Source organism: Rhinoderma darwinii, chromosome 7 (genome assembly GCF_050947455.1).
Source record: "Rhinoderma darwinii isolate aRhiDar2 chromosome 7, aRhiDar2.hap1, whole genome shotgun sequence".
NCBI lineage: Eukaryota > Metazoa > Chordata > Amphibia > Anura > Rhinodermatidae > Rhinoderma > Rhinoderma darwinii.
Window position 1 is genome coordinate 57,323,270 of NC_134693.1, and position 22,611 is coordinate 57,345,880.

The following is a 22,611-nucleotide window of genomic DNA, read 5'->3' on the forward strand; positions in this document are numbered from 1 at the left end:
ATCTTGCTAGACATGTTATATACTTTTCCTTATACTACCTCTCACTTGGCTTAGTTTATGCCGGTTATTTTACGTAAAAATGTTGGCACACGGGAATGCATTTTAAGCCATGCCCCCTTGGGGAGAGGGGCGCAAAAGTGTTTAAAACAATTAATAATTTGGTACACAGCATCTGCACCAGAATTCTAACTCAATTTGAGCCACAATTTTGGTGCAATTTGAATAGTCAATCTGCCCTATTCAGTCTAATATGGTAAAGGCTTAGAATGGATGTGTGGTCTAAATGACAGAGCTCAAATAAATGTATCCAAAAGGCAGCAGACTTGTGAGACTGGGGAAAGAGAATCATTGCACAAAGTCTATTTAAAGTGGTTGGCTTACGAAAAATGTTTATGGCTTGTGAAAAACATTTATGGTAAACTCTGGGACCCCTACCACATCACGTTTCTTCTCGTGATATATGGGGGTCCCAGCTGTAGAGTATGTAACAATTATACATTTGTCTCCTATCCTGTGAATAGGTGATAAATGTTTAACTCCCATTAAATTTAGTAGATTAAAAAGCCAACTGATGTTTTAGAGGTTGTGATAAAACTGGTGCAATATTACTTATGTAGTGGAATGCTTGTAAAGTATAACAACATGCACACAACATATTTGATTGAAAACAGGAATTTAACTTGACCAGTCAAAATTTAGTTTCTCTTCAGTCAATCAGATATAGACTTGCATATGGGTTTAAGATCAGTGCAGGACTAATAATTACTTTAGAAAATGCAAGTTAACCTCATATAATCACACTAAACCTGGCCATACACATTTGATATAAAGCATCGAGTCATTCATATTAATGACCCCCATAAAAAAATGCTAAATGTTATTAGCCATTACAGTTGAACAAAGCGGACAAACGTGATCAAGCCTTTTAAACAATTACCGGCCGAGATATGAAAAATAAATAAATAAGTGTTCAGGCATGCTAATAACAACATACACATACCATTACAAATGGCAGACAACCAAAACAACCAAATATACAACTCAGCTCTCTACTCACTGAAATATCTCAACAATGAGATGAACAACCGGAGCAGGTAAAAAAGAGGTGAAATCCTCAACACCACAAAAAAACAGAGACAAATTGAATTCAACATTACTTCAACATTACTCCTGTGCATTGCTATATGGTTTTAAAGCAAACATAATGGCCCTGTTTTTTTCAAGGAGTTTGACTTAATATATCCAAACATTATCTCAAATGGCATTTTTATTGCAGGAAACAGTCAATACCTCATTAATTAACAGAACCCATTTCCTAACAGACAATAGCTGTCCACCATGGTGACATATCTATAGAGATGTCACCATGGCCGAGTTACAGCATGTACATCACCTAAAAAACTACACTAACAGTTCTTCTGGATGCTATTAAAAAAAGTCATCAGGGGGCGTGGCCTGCACACTGAGCGAGCCAAACGTGCATCTTCGGCGACTCCTTCTACGGGGATTTCTCAAGCATCCTTGCTCTACAGGCCCTCACAATCCCATGTCTAAATTTTCCAGGACCTTTCTACATTACATTATCTAAGAGAAGGGCTCTTAACCCCTTAAGGACGCAGCCTAGTTTGGGCCTTAAGGCTCAGAGCCCATTTTTCAAATCTGACATATTTCACTTTATGTGGTAATAACGTCGGAATGCTTAAACCTATCCAAGCGATTCTGAGATTGTTTTCTCGTGACACTTTGGGCTTCATGTTCGTGGTAAAATTTGGTCGATATATTCAGTCTTTATTTGTGAAAAATTGCAAAATTTAGAGAAAATTTACAAAAAATAGCATTTTTCAGAATTTAAATGCATCTGCTTGAAAAACAGACGGTTATACCACCCAAAATAGTTACTAGTTCACATTTCCCATATGTCTACTTTAGATTGGCATCGTTTTTTGAACATTATTTTATTTTTCTTGGACGTTACAAGGCTTAGAACATAAACAGCAATTTCTCATATTCTTAAGAAAATTTCAAAAGCCTTTTTTTGAAGGTGCCAGTTCAGTTCTGAAGTGGATTTGAGGGGCCTATGTATTAGAAACCCCCATAAAACACCCCATTTTAAAAACTAGACCCCTCAAAGTATTCAAAACAGCATATAGAAAGTTTTTTAACCCTTCAGGCATTTCACAGGAATTAAAGCAAAGTGGAAATGAAATTTGCAAATTTCATTTTTTCTGCTGAATTTCAATTTTATTCAATTTTTTTTTAGTAACAGAGAAGGTTTTACCAGAGAAATACTACAAAATATGTATTGTCCAGATTCTTCAGTTTTTAGAAATGTCCCACATGTGTGTCTACTGCGCTCGTGGACTAAAACACAAGCCCTAGAAGCAAAGAAGCACCTAGTGCATTTTGAGGCCTCTTTTTTATTAGAATATATTTTAGGCAGCATGCCAGGTTTGAAGAGGTGTTGAGGTATCAAAACAATGGAAACCCACCAGAAGTGACCCCATTTTGGAAATTACACCCCTCAAGGAATTCATTTATGGTTTTTGTTATCATTTTGACCGCACAGTTTTTTCACAGCACCTATTTGAATTGGGCTGTGAAATGAAAAAAATGATATTTTTTCCAATAAGATGTCATTTTTGATCAAAATTTCTTATTTTCACAGGGAACAACATACCCCATTTTGTTGCCCAATTTGTCCTTAGTGCGGCAATACCCCATTTGTGGTGATAAACTGCCGTTTGGGCCCATGGGAGGGCTCAGAAGGAAAGGAGCGCTATGTGTTTGTTGGAGTCCAGATTTTGCTGGATTGGTTTTCGGGTGCCATGTCGTATTTGCAGAGCCCCAGAGGTATCAAAGCAATGGAAACCCACCAAAAGTGACCCCATTTTGGAAACTACACCCCTCAAGGAATTCATTTATGGTTTTTGTTATCATTTTGACCGCACAGTTTTTTCACAGCACCTATTTGAATTGGGCTGTGAAATCAAAAAAATGATATTTTTTCCAATAAGATGTCATTTTTGATCAAAATTTCTTATTTTCACAGGGAATAACATACCCCATTTTGTTGCCCAATTTGTCCTTAGTGCGGCAATACCCCATTTGTGGTGATAAACTGCCGTTTGGGCCCATGGGAGGGCTCAGAAGGAAAGGAGCGCTATGTGTTTGTTGGAGTCCAGATTTTGCTGGATTGGTTTTCGGGTGCCATGTCGCATTTGCAGAGGCCCAGAGGTATCAAAACAATGGAAACCCACCAGAAGTGACCCCATTTTGGAAACTACACCCCTCAAGGAATTAATTTATGGTTTTTGTTATCATTTTGACCGCACAGTTTTTTCACAGCACCTATTTGAATTGGGCTGTGAAATGAAAAAAATGATATTTTTTCCAATAAGATGTCATTTTTGATCAAAATTTCTTATTTTCACAAGGAACAACATACCCCATTTTGTTGCCCAATTTGTCCTTAGTGCGGCAATACCCCATTTGTGGTGATAAACTGCTGTTTGGGCCCATGGGAGGGCTCAGAAGGAAAGGACCACCATTTGGCCTACTGGAGCTTTTCTGGTGCTAAGTCATGTATGCAGAAGCCCCTGAGGTACCAGTACAGTTGAAACCCCCGAGAAGTGACCCCATTTTAAAAACTACACCCCTTAAGACATTTATCTAGAGGTGTAGTGAGCATTTTGACCCCACAGGTACTGTGTAAAAGATAATGCGCAGCAGATGGTGCAGTGTGAGATTTGCAATTTAATATATATATATGGCATGTCAGTGTCCGATATAGTGTGCCCAGCATGCGCCACCGGAGATATACACCCCTTAAATTGTAATGTGGGTTCTCCTGGGTACGGCAATACCCTACATGTGGCTGTTATCAGCTGCCTGGGCATACGGCAGGGCTCAGAAGGGAAAGATGAGGGGGGTAAGCTGTGCGGAGTGCATCAGGGTAAATTAAAAATCAAGGGATGTATGATACATTTTAAAACAATCTTTTATACAGAGCCCTGGTTTTTCGGGACACGTGTCACATTGGTATATTGTGTTCTTCCTTATCCCCCTCTTATAGCAGACTCTGCACCTCTTTTGACTCTTTCCCTTTCCACCGGTTTGGGGAACTTCTCCTGGAAAGTGTTGCCCTGGTACGATGCGTGTGGCCTCGCTTCCAGAAGTACTGGGTGCCCCCCCTTCCTGTTCCCTAAAGATTAGATCTTGAAATTCCAGGAAAGTTCCCCTCTGGCCTGCACATCGACGTAGCACGTACGCATTGTACAAAGCCATCTGTATGATGTGCCCGGCCAGCTTCTTATACCACACCGCATGGCGCTGTAGGGCTTCAGGACTTGATTTGACAAGTCCATCCCTCCCATGTACCTATTGTAGTCCAGGATGCAGTCTGGTTTGGGGGTGGCCTTTCCTTCATATATCCTAAATCTGTAGGTATACCCTGATGCACTCTCACAGCTTATACATCTTCACGCCATACCTTGCCCTCTTACCTGGCAGGTACTGGCGGAATTGAACCCTCCCTTTAAAATGTACCAGGGACTCATCAATAGAAAAACACTTCTCGGGGGTGAATGCTTGGGAAAACCGGGCACTGAAACGGTCTAATAGGGGTCTCCGTTTATACAAACGGTCAAAACTGGGGTCATCTCGGGGTGGGCACGGCTCATTATGAGTATAATGTAAGAAGCGAAGTATTGCCTCATTTATTTATTTTTTTAGGTTCCAGTTCATTTCTGAAGTTGCTTTGAGGGGCCCATATATTAGAAACCCCTATCAAATACGCCATTTTAGAAACTAGACCCCTCAAAGTATTCACAACAGCATTTAGAAAGTTTATGAACCCTTTAGGTGCTTCACAGAAATTTAGAGCAAAGTAGAGGTGAAATTTACTATTTTTATACCATTTTTTTTATAACACAAAAGGATTTATCAGAGAAACGCAACTTAATACGTATTGCCCAGATTCTGCAGTTTAGAGAAATATCCCACATGTGGCCCTCGGGCGGTAATGGACTGAAGCATCGGCCTCCGAAGCAAAGGAGCACCTAGCGGATTTTGAGCCCTCTTTTTTATTAGGCACCATGTCCGGTTTGAAGAGGTCTTGTGGTGCCAAAACATTGGAAACCCCCCAAAAGTGACCCCAATTTGGAAACTAGACCCCTTGAGGAATGGATTGTAGTTTTCTTGGGGTACATGCGGCTTTTTGATCAGTTTTTATTCCATTTTTAGGTGGCGTGGTGACTAATAAACAGCAATTCTACTATTGTTTTTTTATTCTATTTTTTTTACAGTGTTCACCGTGCGCTATAAATGACATATTCACTTTATTCTGCGGGGCGATACGATCACGTCGATACCAGATGTTTATAGTTTTTTTTTATGTCTTATGGCGTTTGCACAATAAAATACGTTTTGTAAACAATCATTCACTTTTTGTGTTACCTTATTCTAAGAGCCAGAACGGTTTTATTTTTCAATCAATAAAGCCGTGCGAGGACTTATTTTTTGCGTAACGAACTGTAGTTTCGATCAGCACCATTTTTAGGTACATGCGACTTTTTGATCTCTTTTTATTCCATTTTTTTGGGAGGTGAAGTGACCAAACAATTGTGATTGTGGTACGGTTTATTAATATTTTTTTTTACGGCATTCACCGTGCGGGATAAATAACAAAATAATTTTGTAGTTCAGGCCGTTACGGACGCGGCGATACCAATTATGTATAGTTTATTTGTTTGTTTATATATTTTTATTAATAATAAAGGAGTGATAAGGGAAAAAGGGGGACTTTTACTTTTATTACTTTTAAAACTTTTATTTTCTTATTTTTACACATCTTTTTTTAACTTTTTTTTTACTTTATTACTTTGTCCCATTAGGGGACTTGAGGGCAGGAGGCCCTGATCGCTACTCTAATACACTGCACTACATGCGTAGTGCAGTGTATTAGAACTGTCAGCTACTCACTGACAGCAAGCATAGTGGGTCCTGACGTTGTCAGGACCCACTAGGCTTCCGTCTATGGCATAGCCGGACGCCATTGTTTGGTGTCCGGTTGCCATAGTCACCATCGCCGGCCGCTATCGCGTAGCAGGCCGGCGATGGCGGATTAACCCCTAAGAAGCCGCGATCGCTATTGAACGCGGCTTCTGAGGGGTTAATCGGCGGGGGAGCTCCGCGATCGGTCCCGGCACATTGAGCAGTGATAGTCTGCTGTCGGAAACAGCAGCTATCACAGCTCATGAACGCGCCCCGCGCGAACGGCGCCGTGTTTACTCCATGACCTACTATTAGGTCACTGAGCGCGAACGCTACAGTTAGCATGACCTAATAGTAGGTCATGGAGCGTTAAGGGGTTAAACCACTAACTGATGCCCTGAGATGACAGTGTACTCCATCCATTTGGCTCTTTCCTTTCAGGATTAAATTACAGTTTTCCGGCAAAAGATATCTCATCCGAAGATATCCAGCACGCAATGGCTGCCTTAGGACAACCCGACTTATCCATTCCAGCTTGGGCAAAAGTTGAAGATCTAACATCTAAGATCTAAGATCTCCCCTTCTTCATACTCACATTTTATGGCTCACAGGAAATTACGTATAAGATCTTATAAAGCGAAGGGTTTCAATGATCCCAGGAAACGTAGTCAGATTGTTTCTCTTTTAAAGAAGTCCAGCTCTGATATCCCCTTATTACAAGAGACACTATTTAAGACCCACCGTATTCCACAACTTCGCCACCATTTCTACTCTCAGTGGTTCCACAGCTCTCATCCCTCCTATGCCTCAAAGGGAACAAGTACTGCTTTTCGAAAATACCTTTCCTTCTTGTTTACTCTTACCCATACAGACCCTGATGGCTGATTTGTTTTCATAATAGGTACTTTGGTGGGGACCATGGTCATGATTGCGAGCCTGTATGTGCCTAATCTTCACTAGGTCGACTAGTTGCTGGAGACTCTAGAGAAACTTCACATTTTTGCCGAAGGTATCATTTTAGTGGGAGGAGACTTGAAATTAGCTATTGACCCTCTCTTGGACTCCTCTGCCACTAAATTAGCTTACTCTTTCCCTTCTCTTAATATATTGATAAAATGTTTGCATTAAACAAGACTTACACATGTCTGGCTTCTCCAGTATCCAAACGATAAGGATTATACTTTCTAATCTGCGGTTCATAACACACATTACAGGCTGGGCTATGTACTAATTCCTGCTACTCACTTTCCTTTAGACTACTCTACTGAGATCAGAGTATCACCCACTCGGATTATGGCCCGATAGATATGACACTCCCTATTACCTCCCTCCCTCCCTCCCTCCTAGGACCTGGATGTGGAGAGTTAACAAAACACTACTCGATAGGGAGGGAGAGTTGGCACAGATGCAGGAAGCATTGTCAGACTTTTTCTAGGAATACGACTACTAGTGTTTCCTCTGACTTGGTTTGGGAATCTCATAAGGCCTTTATTCGAGGCAAATTTATTGCTCTCGGGTCAATCCAGATTGAACTCACATTTAATTGTAGTTAATTCAATTGTAAATAGTTCTGTTTTTCTTATTGCATCACTCTGTATTTCTATTTCTGTATCAGCCATTTGATTCCTTGATGCAGGGTCTTTTTTTGAAAATGGCTATTTGGATATCATAAAAGTGTTTCTCTACCTTTTGCTCTTATGTTTAAGATTTGCCTTAAATAGTTTCAAAAAAAGTAATCAGCTTGTAGACATATAAATCCTGACCAGCAGAGTTGAGCTCCTATAATGGGGTGGACTGTTAGCTTTTTGTATATTAGATTACTGTACAGGGCCTGATGTAAAGACTAGACTTCAAAGGATGTAAATGACTAGAGTAAGTTCTAGGCAGGCATTGAACCAGCAAGAACACTGAAACCTGCAGCATTGTGAAATGAAATCTGTAATAACACAGGCTGTAACTTAAAATTAGTACAATATATGTAACGTAACATTTCATGGCAATTCATATGCATGTACAGTGCCCTAGAAGTAAACGGCACTATAAAATAAACAAATGAGAATTCCACTGGATGTAACAACACATTAGTAGTAGAATTTTTTTTTTTAGAATTGTATATAGAGATGAGGAAAATGTAGAAATCTCACTTGATGTTTTGGCGAATCCAATTGCTTGGTGTGATTTACTATATACAAGGTGGGCCATTTATATGGATACGCCTAAATAAAATGGGAATGGTTGGTGATATTAACTTCCTGTTTGTGGCACATTAGTATATGGGAGGGGGGAAACTTTTCAAGCTGGGTGTTGACCATGGCGGCCATTTTGAAGTCGGCCATTTTGTATCCAACTTTAGTTTTTTCAATGGGAAGAGGGTCATGTGACACATCAAACTTATCGAGAATTTCACAAGAAAAACAATGGTGTGCTTAGTTTTAACGTTACTTTATTCTTTCATGAGTTATTTACAAGTTTCTGACCACTTATAAAATGTGTTCAAAGTGCTGCCCATTGTGTTGGATTGTCAATCCAACCCTTTTCTCCCACTTTTCACACACTGATAGCAACACCGCAGAAGAAATGCTAGCACATGCTTCCAGTATCCGTAGTTTCAGTTGCTGCACATCTCGTATCTTCACAGCATAGGCAATTGCCTTCAGATGACCCCAAAGATAAAAGCCTAAGGGGGTCAGATCGGGAGACCTAGGGGGCCATTCAACTGGCCCACGACAACCAATCCACTTTCCAGGAAACTGTTCATCTAGGAATGCTCGGACCTGACACCCATAATGTGGTGGTGCACCATCTTGCTGGAAAAACTCAGGGAACGTGCCAGCTTCTGGAAAGTGGATTGGTCGTCGTGGGCCAGTTGAATGGCCCCCTAGGTCTCCCGATCTGACCCCCTTAGACTTTTATCTTTGGGGTCATCTGAAGGCAATTGTCTATGCTGTGAAGATACGAGATGTGCAGCAACTGAAACTACGGATACTGGAAGCCTGTGCTAGCATTTCTTCTGCGGTGTTGCTATCAGTGTGTGAAGAGTGGGAGAAGAGGGTTGCATTGACAATCCAACACAATGCACAGCACTTTGAACACATTTTATAAGTGGTCAGAAACTTGTAAATAACTCATGAAAGAATAAAGTAACGTTAAAACCAAGCACACCATTGTTTTTCTTGTGAAATTCTCGATAAGTTTGATGTGACACATGACCCTCTTCCAATTGAAAAAACTAAAGTTGGATACAAAATGGCCGACTTCAAAATGGCCGCCATGGTCAATACCCAGCTTGAAAAGTTTCCCCCCTCCCATATACTAATGTGCCAAACAGGAAGTTAGTATCACCAACCATTCCCATTTTATTTAGGTGTATCCATATAAATGGCCCACCCTGTAGATTGAATCTGTGGCACTCTGCACATCATCTGGGTGCTGTAGGTAGGGTTCCCACCCTGTAGACATTTGTAAAGATAAACTTAAGCACTCCTTTGGTTGAAATATGCAAAAATTTATTTGTTTGATTAGGGCAATATAACAGAGAAAGCAACGTTTCGGCCACAATCCTGGCTTTGTCAAACTCTATGGCCGCTGGTCAATGGAAAGAAATCTTTTCAGAAATAATTCTATGGTACAAGCTACCCAAATCCACAGTGTTATTTCTGAAAAGATTTTTCTTCTATTGACCAGCGGCCGTGCTCACATTATAAAGTATAGGAGTACGGTCTATAAATGAAAAAAATAGAACACGCCATATTTTTTGCGTGTCATTTCTATGGCCTGGACACTTACCCATAAGTATGCGGGAAGGTGTCCGTGGCATATCATGTCACAGATGAAAAAACTGTAATGCAGTGAAGACCATTTCCCTTATACATTAAGTAATTGCAACAAACAAACAAAAAATCTGAGATATTGTAAGCAGAGAACACAAAAATCCTAATAATGTCACAAAAGAAAAAACTCTTGGCACCACTCCGACTTCACTACAGTAATCAGCAGGGTTCACAAAGCTTGAATGTCCAGAGCTAAATTTCACATTTTAAAATGCTGCATTCTAAAGGCTAAAAAATTGTTATGAATTATTATCTTTTTCTTCAGGACACATAGAACTTTATTACTGTTCCAAATTGGAGAACATTTTATTTTAGTTCGCAGGTCTTATATAAGAAAAAATGTAAAGAAACTATTTTTTTTAGTTCTAAGGTGTCTCACATATTGTTCTAAGGTAATCGGTTCAGTAAATATTCAGCCCAAAAATGAATGTATAGCCTATAATTCTTCTGTACAAAGCAATGCCACATATGTGTTCATTGTCTAATTTATATATATATAGCGACAAGAACAAGATCGCATTCTAGTTTTAGATGAGCGGTCTGTTCAAGAGTTCTAAAGACAACAAAATGTGACAACTGCAAATGTCCTCCGCTCACGGCTGCATTTATTCCTAGTGCGATCACTCCGACTGCCTCTTAAAGGGCCGGTGCACCCTAAAATTCAAAAGTTTCTCAACAATCCCTGTTGCCCCTTGTGAACTATTTAAGGCATCTTCACTATCCACAAGGTGCCTGAACAATATAAGAACAATCTAGTGTTATCCTGCAAAGATTCTGTTACCAGCCCAGCCTGTATCCGCTCTGCTATTGCAATCAGTTATCAGTTATTCAGTTGTCTGTTATCGGCCTGTATCCAGTCCGGTATTGCTACAGTGAAGGAAATAAGTATTTGATTCCTTGCTGATTTTGTAAGTTTGCCCACTGTCAAAGACATGAACAGTCTAGAATTTTTAGGCTAGGTTAATTTTACCAGTGAGAGATAGATTATATTAAAAAAAAAAACTGAAAATCACAGTGTCAAACTTATATATATTTATTTGCATTGTGCACAGAGAAATAAGTATTTGATCCCCTACCAACTATTAAGCGTTCAGCCTCCTCCAGACCAGTTACACGCTCCAAATCAACTTGGTGCCTGCATTAAAGACAGCTGTCTTAAATGGTCACCTGTATAAAAGACTCCTGTGCACAGACTCAGTTAATCAGTCTGACTCTAACCTCTACAACATGGGCAAGACCAAAGAGCTTTCTAAGGATGTCAGGGACAAGATCATAGACCTGCACAAGGCTGGAATGGGCTACAAAACCATAAGTAAGACGCTGGGTGAGAAGGAGATAACTGTTGGTGCAATAGTAAGAAAATGGAAGACATACAAAATGACTGTCAATCGACATCGATCTGGGGCTCCATGCAAAATCTCACCTCGTGGGGTATCCTTGATCCTGAGGAAGGTGAGAGCTCAACCGAAAACTACACGGGGGGAACTTGTTAATGATCTCAAGGCAGCTGGGACCACAGTCAACAAGAAAACCATTGGTAACACATTACGCCGTAATGGATTAAAATCTTGCAGTGCCCGCAAGGTCCACCTGCTCAAGAAGGCACATGTACAGGCCCGTCTGAAGTTTGCAAATGAACATCTGGATGATTCTGAGAGGGATTGGGAGAAGGTGCTGTGGTCAGATGAGACTAAAATTGAGCTCTTTGGCATTAAATCAACTCGCCGTGTTTGGAGGAAGAGAAATGCTGCCTATGACCCAAAGAACACCGTCCCCACTGTCAAGCATGGAGGTGGAAACATTATGTTTTGGGGGTGTTTCTCTGCTAAGGGCACAGGACTACTTCACCGCATCAATGGGAGAATGGATGGAGCCATGTACCGTCAAATGCTGAGTGACAACCTCCTTCCCTCCACCAGGACATTAAAAATGGCTCGTGGCTGGGTCTTCCAGCACGACAATGACCCGAAACATACAGCCAAGGCAACAAAGGAGTGGCTCAAAAAGAAGCACATTAAGGTCATGGAGTGGCCTAGCCAGTCTCCAGACCTTAATCCCATCGAAAACTTATGGAGGGAGCTGAAGATCAGAGTTGCCAAGCGACAGCCTCTAAATCTTAATGATTTTCAGATGATCTGCAAAGAGGAGTGGGCCAAAATTCCATCTAACATGTGTGCAAACCTCATCATCAACTACAAAAAACGTCTGACTGCTGTGCTTGCCAACAAGGGTTTTGCCACCAAGTATTAAGTCTTGTTTGCCAAAGGGATCAAATACTTATTTCTCTGTGCACAATGCAAATAAATATATATAATTTTGACAATGTGATTTTCAGTTTTTTTTTTTTTTATATATAATCTATCTCTCACTGGTAAAATTAACCTAGCCTAAAAATTCTAGACTGTTCATGTCTTTGACAGTGGGCAAACTTACAAAATCAGCAAGGGATCAAATACTTATTTCCTTCACTGTATATGTGGTCAGCCTGTATCCGTTTATCCATTACCAGCCTGTATCCAGTCCACTGTTGCTATTTGTGGTCAGCTTGTACTAGTCTGTATCCAGTTTGCTGATGTAATCAATCTGTCACTGTCCAGCTACCCTTAACCTGCCTGTATATTCAACTGGAAGCCCGTTGGTTATATCCATACTTGCCATTTTTTTCTGTAGCTTTGCAGTGTATTTTGCCTTTTTAAAAAAAACAAAACAGGAAAACACCGTGTGGATACAGCCTATGGGTTCCAGCCTATTATGCTTAGCAAAAGTGGTTAATTATATATTCAACTCATTCAGCCAAGGCCAGGCTCATTTCTCAGTTTCTATTCCTACGATGCACATTAAATATCAGAATATTGGAACAAATGACATCCCCACTTATTTTTACACTGCAGTCTCTCCCCATGTTGCCACACGGTAATAACAGAGAAATTAAATGCATTATTATTGGGAATGATTTGGCATGTGGTGAGTGTTTCTTTAAAACATTGGTCAAATTAATTTATTATTATGGGATTAGAAACAGACATTCATAATATACCTTGCTTTTCATTGACATCAGTGGTATCTGGCTTGACAGGTTTCTCCTCTAAAAAAAAAGAAAAAAGATAAACATAAATAATAACTCTCCAGATAGTATTTCTACTACTTTACTTTAGTATCAACTCACAAACATGCAGCCATTCAGTTTTCCTAGGCAGATCTATGAGATAGAGTTTTTTTTTAAAATACCTGTTATGTCTTTCTTCTCAATTTCTTAATTGCTATCTGTATATTAATTTCAGAATTTTTGTCTGTACATTCATTTTACATAACCTCTACATCTCAAAATGGAAAACTCACATGGACATGAGTGAAAGAAAGGAGAAACTGTAACCCGTATCAAAGCAGTACGGTAAGCAGGTTGCCTTCTTATTGGCCTCAGTGTTCCTGAAGTTCCCTTAACATTAAGTACCCAGCAGAATACCCGCACAGATGCTTCGCCCAAATGCCAGGCACAGATATAATTTATAATACCAACCACATATGCCAAGGTAAGCAAGATGTCTCTCAAAATGCAGCCCTTGTTTACCTCATGCTGTGCTTCTCTATGTGTCTGACATGTAGAACTCACATCTGCACATCGAACGCCGTAATTGATGTCAGTTCGGGTAAAGGAACTACGAAAGCACCAGTAATTTGTTTGTGCTTCCCTAGGTTCCCTCCAACTTAGCTCATGGATACATCTAATTTGAGGAAATTTTGTAAAAGTTGTACTAATAGAGTACAAAAGAAATTAGGTACAACACCACCCGGGGCTTGCATCAACACCCGACAATTTCAGGCAAATGCTGGGCCCACAGCGGTCTGTAGTAGTCTGTGTAGTCTGCGTTCTTACTTCTGGCCTGACGCTACTCTGACAATGAGGGAGGTGCCATCTGGAGACTTCCGCCATGCTGGGAGGCAGATACACTAGCAGTGAGCCACAGTCTACACTCTATGAGAGATTTGCCCTCCCTAAATGCCTCAGTAGTATTATAATTCACAGGCATAATATACTGGTATGTACATGTATAGAGATATCTGCCAGGACTATATAGGCAACAAAAAAAAGATGAAAGTTAAGTTTCCTAATGTGACTAAAATAATGCTACATTTTTTTTTCAGGAAAACTCTAAATGACAGACATGTTTGACATCCTTGTAATCATAACAATGCATACAATACAGTGAACACATTATTTGTTATTTGTAGTAACTAGCACATTATTTTCCCCCTGCATTTCCCCCATAATAGCAGTAAATTTAAATGAAGCGCTACGAAAAGGCAAAAAAATAAAATTTATTCTTATAGGCCCATTAACACAGACAGCACTCACATTTCTGACAGTGAAAGGGTTGAATTACAACCCTGTGGCATGCAGCTGCTACTTTCCCTCTTAGGGCATGGCCAGACATGGCGGAATTGCTGTGGTATTCCGTGCGGACAGTCCGCAGTCGAAATCTCCTGTGCCCGTTTTTTACATTTGTTTCAATACATTTTGAGGCAAGTTAGTTGATACCCGGACTATCTCTGAACTAAAGATGCGGTTCTTTGGCACGAAGCAACAGCCTGGTGAGTCGTTACATAATTTTGCCCTCAGTTTGCAGGAAGCGTTGCATGCTATTAAACAAGTGGATCCACATGAAGTGCTGAATACAGACAGAACCCTGAGGGATCAATTCGTTGAAGGAGCAAGGAAAGAAGCTACAAAGATGCTATTGAGAATCTTAGCACTGCAGAACCCTGACAGCTCGTTCCTAGACTTTAAAGAGATGGCCATCAGAGTCCAAGGGACCGAATCAGAGTCCACCCCTGTCCAAACCCACCCTGAACAGAACCCCAGCGGTGCAGCGCCAATGTCTGGTATCAAAGAAATTGTCATGCAGTGTGCTCAGACACAGGTGCAGGATGTGGCAAAGGAGTTGCAAGTGCAGGTTGCAGAACTGGCTAAAGATCTGACAGAAATGTGCTGGGAGCTGAGAGAACTTAAACAGCAACGGCGACAAGATGAAGATCGCTGGTCTCCGAGAGATAGGCAACATTACAGCCCTGGTGGGGACAGTTATAGAAATTTTGGGAGAAGGCCCACTGACCAGTTTGATTCCCAAGGAAGAACCATTTGGAGGCGGTGTAGGAGAAGTGGTCACATTGAGCGAGAATGCCAGCATTTAAATGTGAATCTCCCCCAGATCAAGGACCAACCCTCGGGAGGAGAGCGCATAGGTCCAGATCAGTCAGAGTAGATTCCCCGATACATTGGGCGCTCTCCTGTGGTCACCATCCAGATAGATGGAATCCCGTTTGCAGCATTGCTAGATACCGGTTCGCAGGTGACAACAATACAAGTGTCACATTATGAACGACATTGGAAGCTAGATCAGCTATTGAAACCTCCACACACATGGATTAATGTTATAGCCAGTAATGGACAGATCATTCCCCATCAAGGATATTGGGAGCCAACAGTCAGAGTTGGATAGACCGAACTCCCACAACAAGGCCTGATAGTGGTAGACGTTCACGATGACAAATTTCCCCCAGTGGTCCTAGGCATGAATGTGCTGCAGAACTGTTTTGAAGAACTCATGGTGGCCCTGAAAAAGAATCTGGGCTTAGCCCCATCGTCAGAAAGAAGAGTAATCCAGCAAACGCTCCGCTTTTTGCATGGACACCAGAAATTTGCCAACCCAGATGGAGAAATTTGCAAGGTCCGAGTGACTGACAGACGACCAATATTGCTGCAACCAAGTACAGAGACTATGATATGGTGCAGGGCACGAATGGGTCTGCATGGTCAAAATTATGAAGCCTTCGTGGAACCAGTACTGGTGGAAGGGAATGAGTCTGTGATTGCGGCACGTAGCCTAGTAACTGTCACCCAGGGTAGAGTACCCATATGTCTGATAAATGTCAGCGATCAAGTTGTTAGATTATGGCGATGCCAGTCAGTTGCCAAGCTATCAAGAATTACCTTTCAAGACGTCTTGAACCTAGAGGTCACCGCCACGCAACATACCACCCAAACAGAAGTCTGTCCTGATAAAATCCCTGATACTCCATGTTGGGAAGAAATACATATTGGCGACAAAGACACTCCAGATGAATGGCAAGATGGAGCCCTGAAAATTGCCAAAGAACATCATCAAGCATTCAGCAAGCACCCTATAGACTTTGGAAGAGTGGATGTCATCCAGCATACCATCCCAACTAGTTCACACCCACCAATTTAGGAAAGATACCGTCCAGTACCTCCGTCTCTATACCAACCAGTGAAGAAGCTGATTCAAGAAATTAAAGATTCAAATGTCATACGGGATAGTCACAGTCCCTGGCCTGCACCCCTGGTGTTGGTTAGAAAGAAAGACGGCAACATTCGCTTCTGTGTTGATTATAGGAAGCTAAATAATATCACCCACAAGGATGCCTATCCTTTACCAGGAATCGAAGAGTCACTGACAGCGCTAGGGTCAGCCGCATTCTTTTCCACATTGGACCTAACAAGTGGATACTGGCAAGTACCAATGGCCCCTGAAGATCGAGAAAAGACAGCTTTTACCCCATCGATGGGCTTGTTCGAATTCAACAGTATGCCATTTGGGCTGTGCAATGCCCCAGGAACATTTCAAAGACTGATCGAGTACTGTTTAGGCCATAAGAATTTTGAAACGGTCCTCTTATATCTAGATGACGTCATTATGTACTCTAAGACATATGAAGAGCATTTGAAGCACCTGGGAGAAGTGTTGGATGTCCTCATCAAGTACGGTTTAAAAGTCAAGCTGTCAAAGTGCCATTTGCTGAAGCCAAAGGTGCATTACCTGGGACATGTTGTCAGCGCTGAAGGAGTCATCCCAGATCCAGACAAAGTGGCTGCAGTGAAAAATTGGCCAACCCCTACCACCATTCAGGAGGTAAGAAGTTTCCTTGGATTTGCGGGGTACTACCGCCGCTTTATAAAGAACTTTTCCCAAATTGCGGCACCCCGACAGGAGTTGTTACGAGGCCAACCCAATCGTAAGCTACAGAAGAATGTGCCTATACTCTGGTCTGAAGCTCAAGAGGTCTCCTTTAATAAACTCAAACAGATGCTAATTGAAACCCCCGTGTTGGCTTACCCAGACTACAGCCGTCCTTTCCATTTGTACACAGATGCCAGCAAGAAAGGATTGGGTGCTGTGCTTTCCCAAGTACAGGATGAGAAAGAAAGGATGATAGCTTATGGAAGTCGAGCCCTTAGAAGTTCAGAAAGAAACGATGATAACTACAGCTCGTTTAAGTTGGAATTCCTTGCACTCGTGTGTGCCATTACTGAGAAGTTCCGGGACTACCTTACTGCCACTTCATTTGTAGTCTTTACCGACGACAACCCCCTGGCTCATTTAAACACAGCTCGGCTGGGAGCTTTGGAGCAAAGATGGGAATCCCAACTAGCTAACTTCAAATTCACCATCAAATACAGAACAGGAAAATCTAATGTGAATGCAGATGCACTGTCCCGGCTGCCTACAGTAGAAGAAGCGGACAGAGATGAGAAGAATTGGGAAGAGGTGGAAATGCCTGCTTTCTATGCACAATTTGCCAACCAAAATGCCATGACAACAAGGAGTGGAACCCAGCACCCATCTACACATGTGCTTCTTAATCTACAGAGAAAGTACATTGGGCTCAGATCCAGAAAGAAAGCAGAGTCTTGGAAAGTTTAAAAACCCTTCTTGAATCTGGAAGAAAACTCAGCAGGAGTCAGCGTATCAGTGCCGATCCAGAGTTGGTCAAGCTGTTAAGGCAGAGAAGGCGGCTATTCATAGGCAAGGGTCAGCTATACAGACGCACTCTAGATCCAATCACTTATTAACGTGTGAATCAGATTGTGGTGCCCCGGCAGGACACCAGCCTAGTCCTCGAAGCTTACCATGACAAGTCTGGTCATTTTGGGTGTCAAAAGACTGAAGCCACTATAAAAAGACGGTTCTTCTGGATTGGAATGAGAGAGGACATAGAAAAATGGTGTCGAGGATGTACTTCTTGTACAGTGAGCCGAAGAGAGCAACCTGGCCAGAAAAAGCCACTACATCCTATTGGGAGTCATAAGCCGCTGGAATTAGTTGCACTTGACAACACCGCACACTGATAGCAACACCGCAGAAGAAAAGCCTCCCGATCTGACCCCCTTAGACTTTTATCTTTGGGGCCATCTGAAGGCAATTGTCTATGCTGTGAAGATACGAGATGTGCAGCAACTTAAACTACGGATACTGGAAGCCTGTGCTAGCATTTCTTCTGCGGTGTTGCTATCAGTGTGTGAAGAGTGGGAGAAGAGGGTTGCATTGACAATCCAACACAATGGGCAGCACTTTGAACACATTTTATAAGTGGTCAGAAACTTGTAAATAACTCATGAAAGAATAAAGTAACATTAAAACCAAGCACACCATTGTTTTTCTTGTGAAATTCTCGATAAGTTTGATGTGTCACATGACCCTCTTCCCATTGAAAAAACTAAAAGTTGGATACAAAATGGCCGACTTCAAAATGGCCGCCATGGTCAACACCCAGCTTGAAAAGTTTCTCCCCTCCCATATGCTAATGTGCCACAAACAGGAAGTTAATATCACCAACCATTCCCATTTTATTTAGGTGTATCCATATAAATGGCCCACCCTGTATATGCTGCATTCATATTGTGTCTACACAGATATAATCGCTTGATATGCCTTAGGACGGGAGCTCCGGATATCGTCCATATGTACATCTTTACCTACCGTTATCTATAGCGGTGGTAACCCCTGTATTTCTAAGATGGTCCTTTCTGTAAAGGATACTGTTACTTTGCGAAACGTTGCGAGTTATGTTTGTTTCTGTGAAGTTTTCCCTTTTTTGCAGGACCTAGGTGCTCATGAGCAGTGCTCTGAGGGAGCCTCTTCCCTCCATATGTCACATACGGTACTCCCACTGGTATTTTGTTTCAGCACGGGGTATAAGCGCGGTGCCGTGATCCTTACATTGTCTATATACTCTAATGACTGATAACATTGTATGTATGTCATGGAATGTCAGGTGGCTGGGTACACCACTTAAGCGAGTGAAGGTATTTTCTCAGATTAGGCGATTTCCACCTCACATCCTCAGTCTTCAGGAAACACATTTGACGCTGGAAACGGCTAGATGGCTGAATAAGCCGTGGGTTCAGTGGTCTGCACATTCATTTCATACATGTTACTCTAGAGGGGTGTCCCTGCTGATTCACAGATCGCTACGCTGGGAGGCTAAGGTGACTCGTAGAGACTCTGAGGGGAGGTTTATCTTTACATATGCTGAGATTGACTCCAAGGGCTATGTTGTTATATGTATTTATAACCCACCTTCGGCCTCTTTGGAAATTTTACATTGGGCGATTAGTTTTGCCCTTGACTACCCAGACGCTTCTGTTATTTGCATGGGGGACTTCAATCTCTTAATGGATAGCAATTTAGACCGATTTCTTGATTCCATGCCGTCTAGTGTGGGCAGCGCGACAAATACCACTTTATTCACATTCATAAATGGTACTGGATGGGTTGACCTATGGCGCTTTAAATGTCCTGATTTGTTAGAATATACTTGTCATTCCTCAACAAGACGTACACTGTCACGCCTGGATTATATATTTGGGACACCTGATTTGGTATTGCGCATGGCCTCTATAACACATGGTCCCCGGGGAATATCGGATCACAATCCAGTTATTCTCACTCTCCGAACTCTGTCCAGTAGAAGTAGGCCTCTGTGGAGGGTGAGCCCCTTCTGGTTATCTTTAATCGGCCCATCAGATAGGATCCCGGATCAACTAGATTGCTTTATATCCACTAACGATATACACATGGGGGCCTCTATTTTCTGGGATACCCTCAAAGCATACTTGCGAGGCTGTTTATCCTCTACTATTTCTTACATTAAACGCACGTCAGCCCAGGATGAGGAAATTCTGACAAATAGGCTAGCATTAGCTGAAAGGTCCTATGTCTCTGACCCTACTGATGCACGCAGGTCTGAATGGTTGAGCTTTCAGAGATTATACGCCCAACAACAACACGTTAAATCTAAACGGAAGTTATTTTTTTCTGGACAGTCATACTTTGAACTGGGGAATCAATCCAGCAAACTATTAGCATTCATGGTGAAGCAAAACTTTGCCTCGAATGCGATCTTGAAGCTTAGCGCCCCTTCCGGGGATATACTTGTGGAAGCAGAACTTTTGACTCAATGCTTTCAGGATTATTATACTTCCCTTTATAAGACTACATTGGCTATAACTGATATGGATATTTCTGCTTATCTCTCAGATTTATCTTTCCCGCAGCTCACAGACACTCAACGGGCATTTATGGATGCCGATATCACAATAGATGAAATCACCCTGGCCATAAAAGCTATGGCTAAAGGTAAAGCCCCCGGTCCAGATGGCCTGCCTATAGAGATCTATAGTAAATACAGTGACCATTTAACACCCCAGTTACAGAAGGTCTTTGAGTCTGCCATTGCTTCTGGGGCATTGCCATCCATATTTTATGATGCCACCATAGTGGTTCTGCTTAAACCCGGATAGGACCCCTTGGACTGTAGTTCATACCGGCCTATATCATTGGTAAATGCCGACTATAAGATCCTGACTAAAATCCTTGCTCAAAGACTGAATACGGTCATCTTGGATTTGATACACCCGGATCAAACCGGCTTTATGCCGGGTAAAAGCACATCTATAAGCATTAGGAGGGTTCAGATGATAGTTCAATATAGTGCATTACAGGACAACACTTGGGCTTTGGCGTCCCTGGACGCAACAAAGGCTTTTGATTCCATTGAATGGCCCTTTTTATTTGCTTGCCTGGAAAACTTTGGTTTTGGTCCCGTTTTTTGTAAATGGAAACAGATAATATATGCTTCACCCCGGGCTAATGTCTTGGTGAATAATATACTATCCCCGTCATTTGCTCTTCAAAGGGGTACACGTCAGGGATGCCCCCTCTTGCCCGCTTTATTTAGTTTGGCAATTGAGGCTTTAGCATTGCAGATACGCTCCTCTCCACTTATTACAGGTATAACCATAGCAGACCGTACGGACACCATTGGTCTCTATGCAGATGATATGGTGCTTTTTATGGATAGAGTGCAGGATACCCTTCCCTCGGTAATTAATATAATTGAACGTTTTGGACAATATTCCGGTCTTTCTATTAATTGGGGGAAATCATCTCTTATGTCCCTGTCCAAAGCACAGCCCCCTGGCCTATCTGAGTTGTCGCCGTTACCTCTAGTAGATAATTTCAAATATCTGGGCATATTCATCACTAAACTTCCAAATGTTGACCTTTCCTTAAATATGTTACCGCTATTGGGCTTCACACCGTCTAAATTTCATGCATGGGGTAAACTGCCTTTATCAGTATCTGGCCGTATAAACCTGGTTAAAATGATTTTGTTGCCTAAATTTCTATATGCCCTTCAGCACAGTCCGGTGGTCGTACCTAAATCTTTTTTTAAACAGCTCAACTCCTTGCTATCACCGTTTATATGGGGGAATTCTAGACATAAACCTAGGTTGTCCACGCTCCAAAGGCCTAAGGCACTGGCAGGGACGGCCCTACCAGATTTCTTTTTATGTTATTTAGCGGGTCAACTGAAAACTTTAAGTTCCTGAATGCCTGAAAAGGACCTTCCCAACTCAGAGCACTATTTGGCACATGTACTTGGGAGTCAATGTTTGCTCGGCTCCCTTGAAGTAAATTCTCTCCCTGCTCAAATTAAACCCCTGCCCTTACACAAGCTGGCCCGTGTGGTTTGGAGACAAGCGAAAAAGCAGTGGGGTTACAATGATATTGTGTCTGAAATGCCTCTATGGAATAATGCTTCTTACTTTCCTTTAATGCCCGCACGGTTATCTCCAGCTATTGCAACTATAGGGGACCTATATGAGGATAATATCCTACTTTCATTCACTCAGTTGCAGACTAAGTATGACATACCACGCACCCATTTTCATAGGTATCTACAGACCCGACATATTTTACAAACCCAATTCCATCACTTGAGAAATAACTTAACAATCTCTTCCTTTCCACTGATAGGGATTCTTAACTCCCAAGGTCCACGAGGCCTGATATCCGCTCTATATACCCATTTGTTATCCATCACGGTGAATTCCACTCCACTAGCTATAGAGAGTAGATGGAAACGATGGATTCCTACCATCCAGACAGATGAGTGGGATGATATTTTGGAGTCTCATCTTCATGTTTCCCCATCCACAAACAATAAAATGATCCAGCTATATATAATACACCAGGCATACTTGACCCCGGTTAGGATATACAAAATGGGACGTTTGCCTTCTTCAGAATGTCTGAGATGCCATGTTCCAGAGGCAGATTTTTGGCATATGATATGGTCATGCACGGTCATAAGGGACTTCTGGAACAACATACTATCCATGTTATCGTCCTTATTGCATGTAGGCATCCCTTTATGTCCTAAGATATGTTTATTTGGTATACTGGATGGGGAGACATGGAATCACCACACTAGAATTTTCTTGAGAGAAACTCTGTTTCTAGCACGGAAAACAATAGCACAACATTGGATGAATGATCGACCTCCATCCATTGGTTATTGGAAGGGATTGGTAAATTCTGTAATACCTTTTGAGAAAGTTGTATTTCTAAATCGTGGTTGTAGTACTAAATTTTCTAAGGTTTGGGATATTTGGAATAACTTCCCTCTGACAGTCAACCCAGCCACT

The 22,611-nt window shown here is 41.7% G+C and overlaps 1 protein-coding gene across 1 annotated transcript in view; it reads right to left on the reverse strand.

Annotated features, from left to right (window-relative positions):
- Positions 1-22,611, reverse strand: part of CFH (complement factor H) — a 272,806-nt gene that overhangs the window by 77,346 nt on the left and 172,849 nt on the right. The window contains exon 13 of the mRNA XM_075833420.1: positions 12,859-12,906. Coding sequence (XP_075689535.1) covers positions 12,859-12,906 — 48 coding nt within the window. The remainder of the gene's footprint in view (positions 1-12,858; positions 12,907-22,611) is intronic.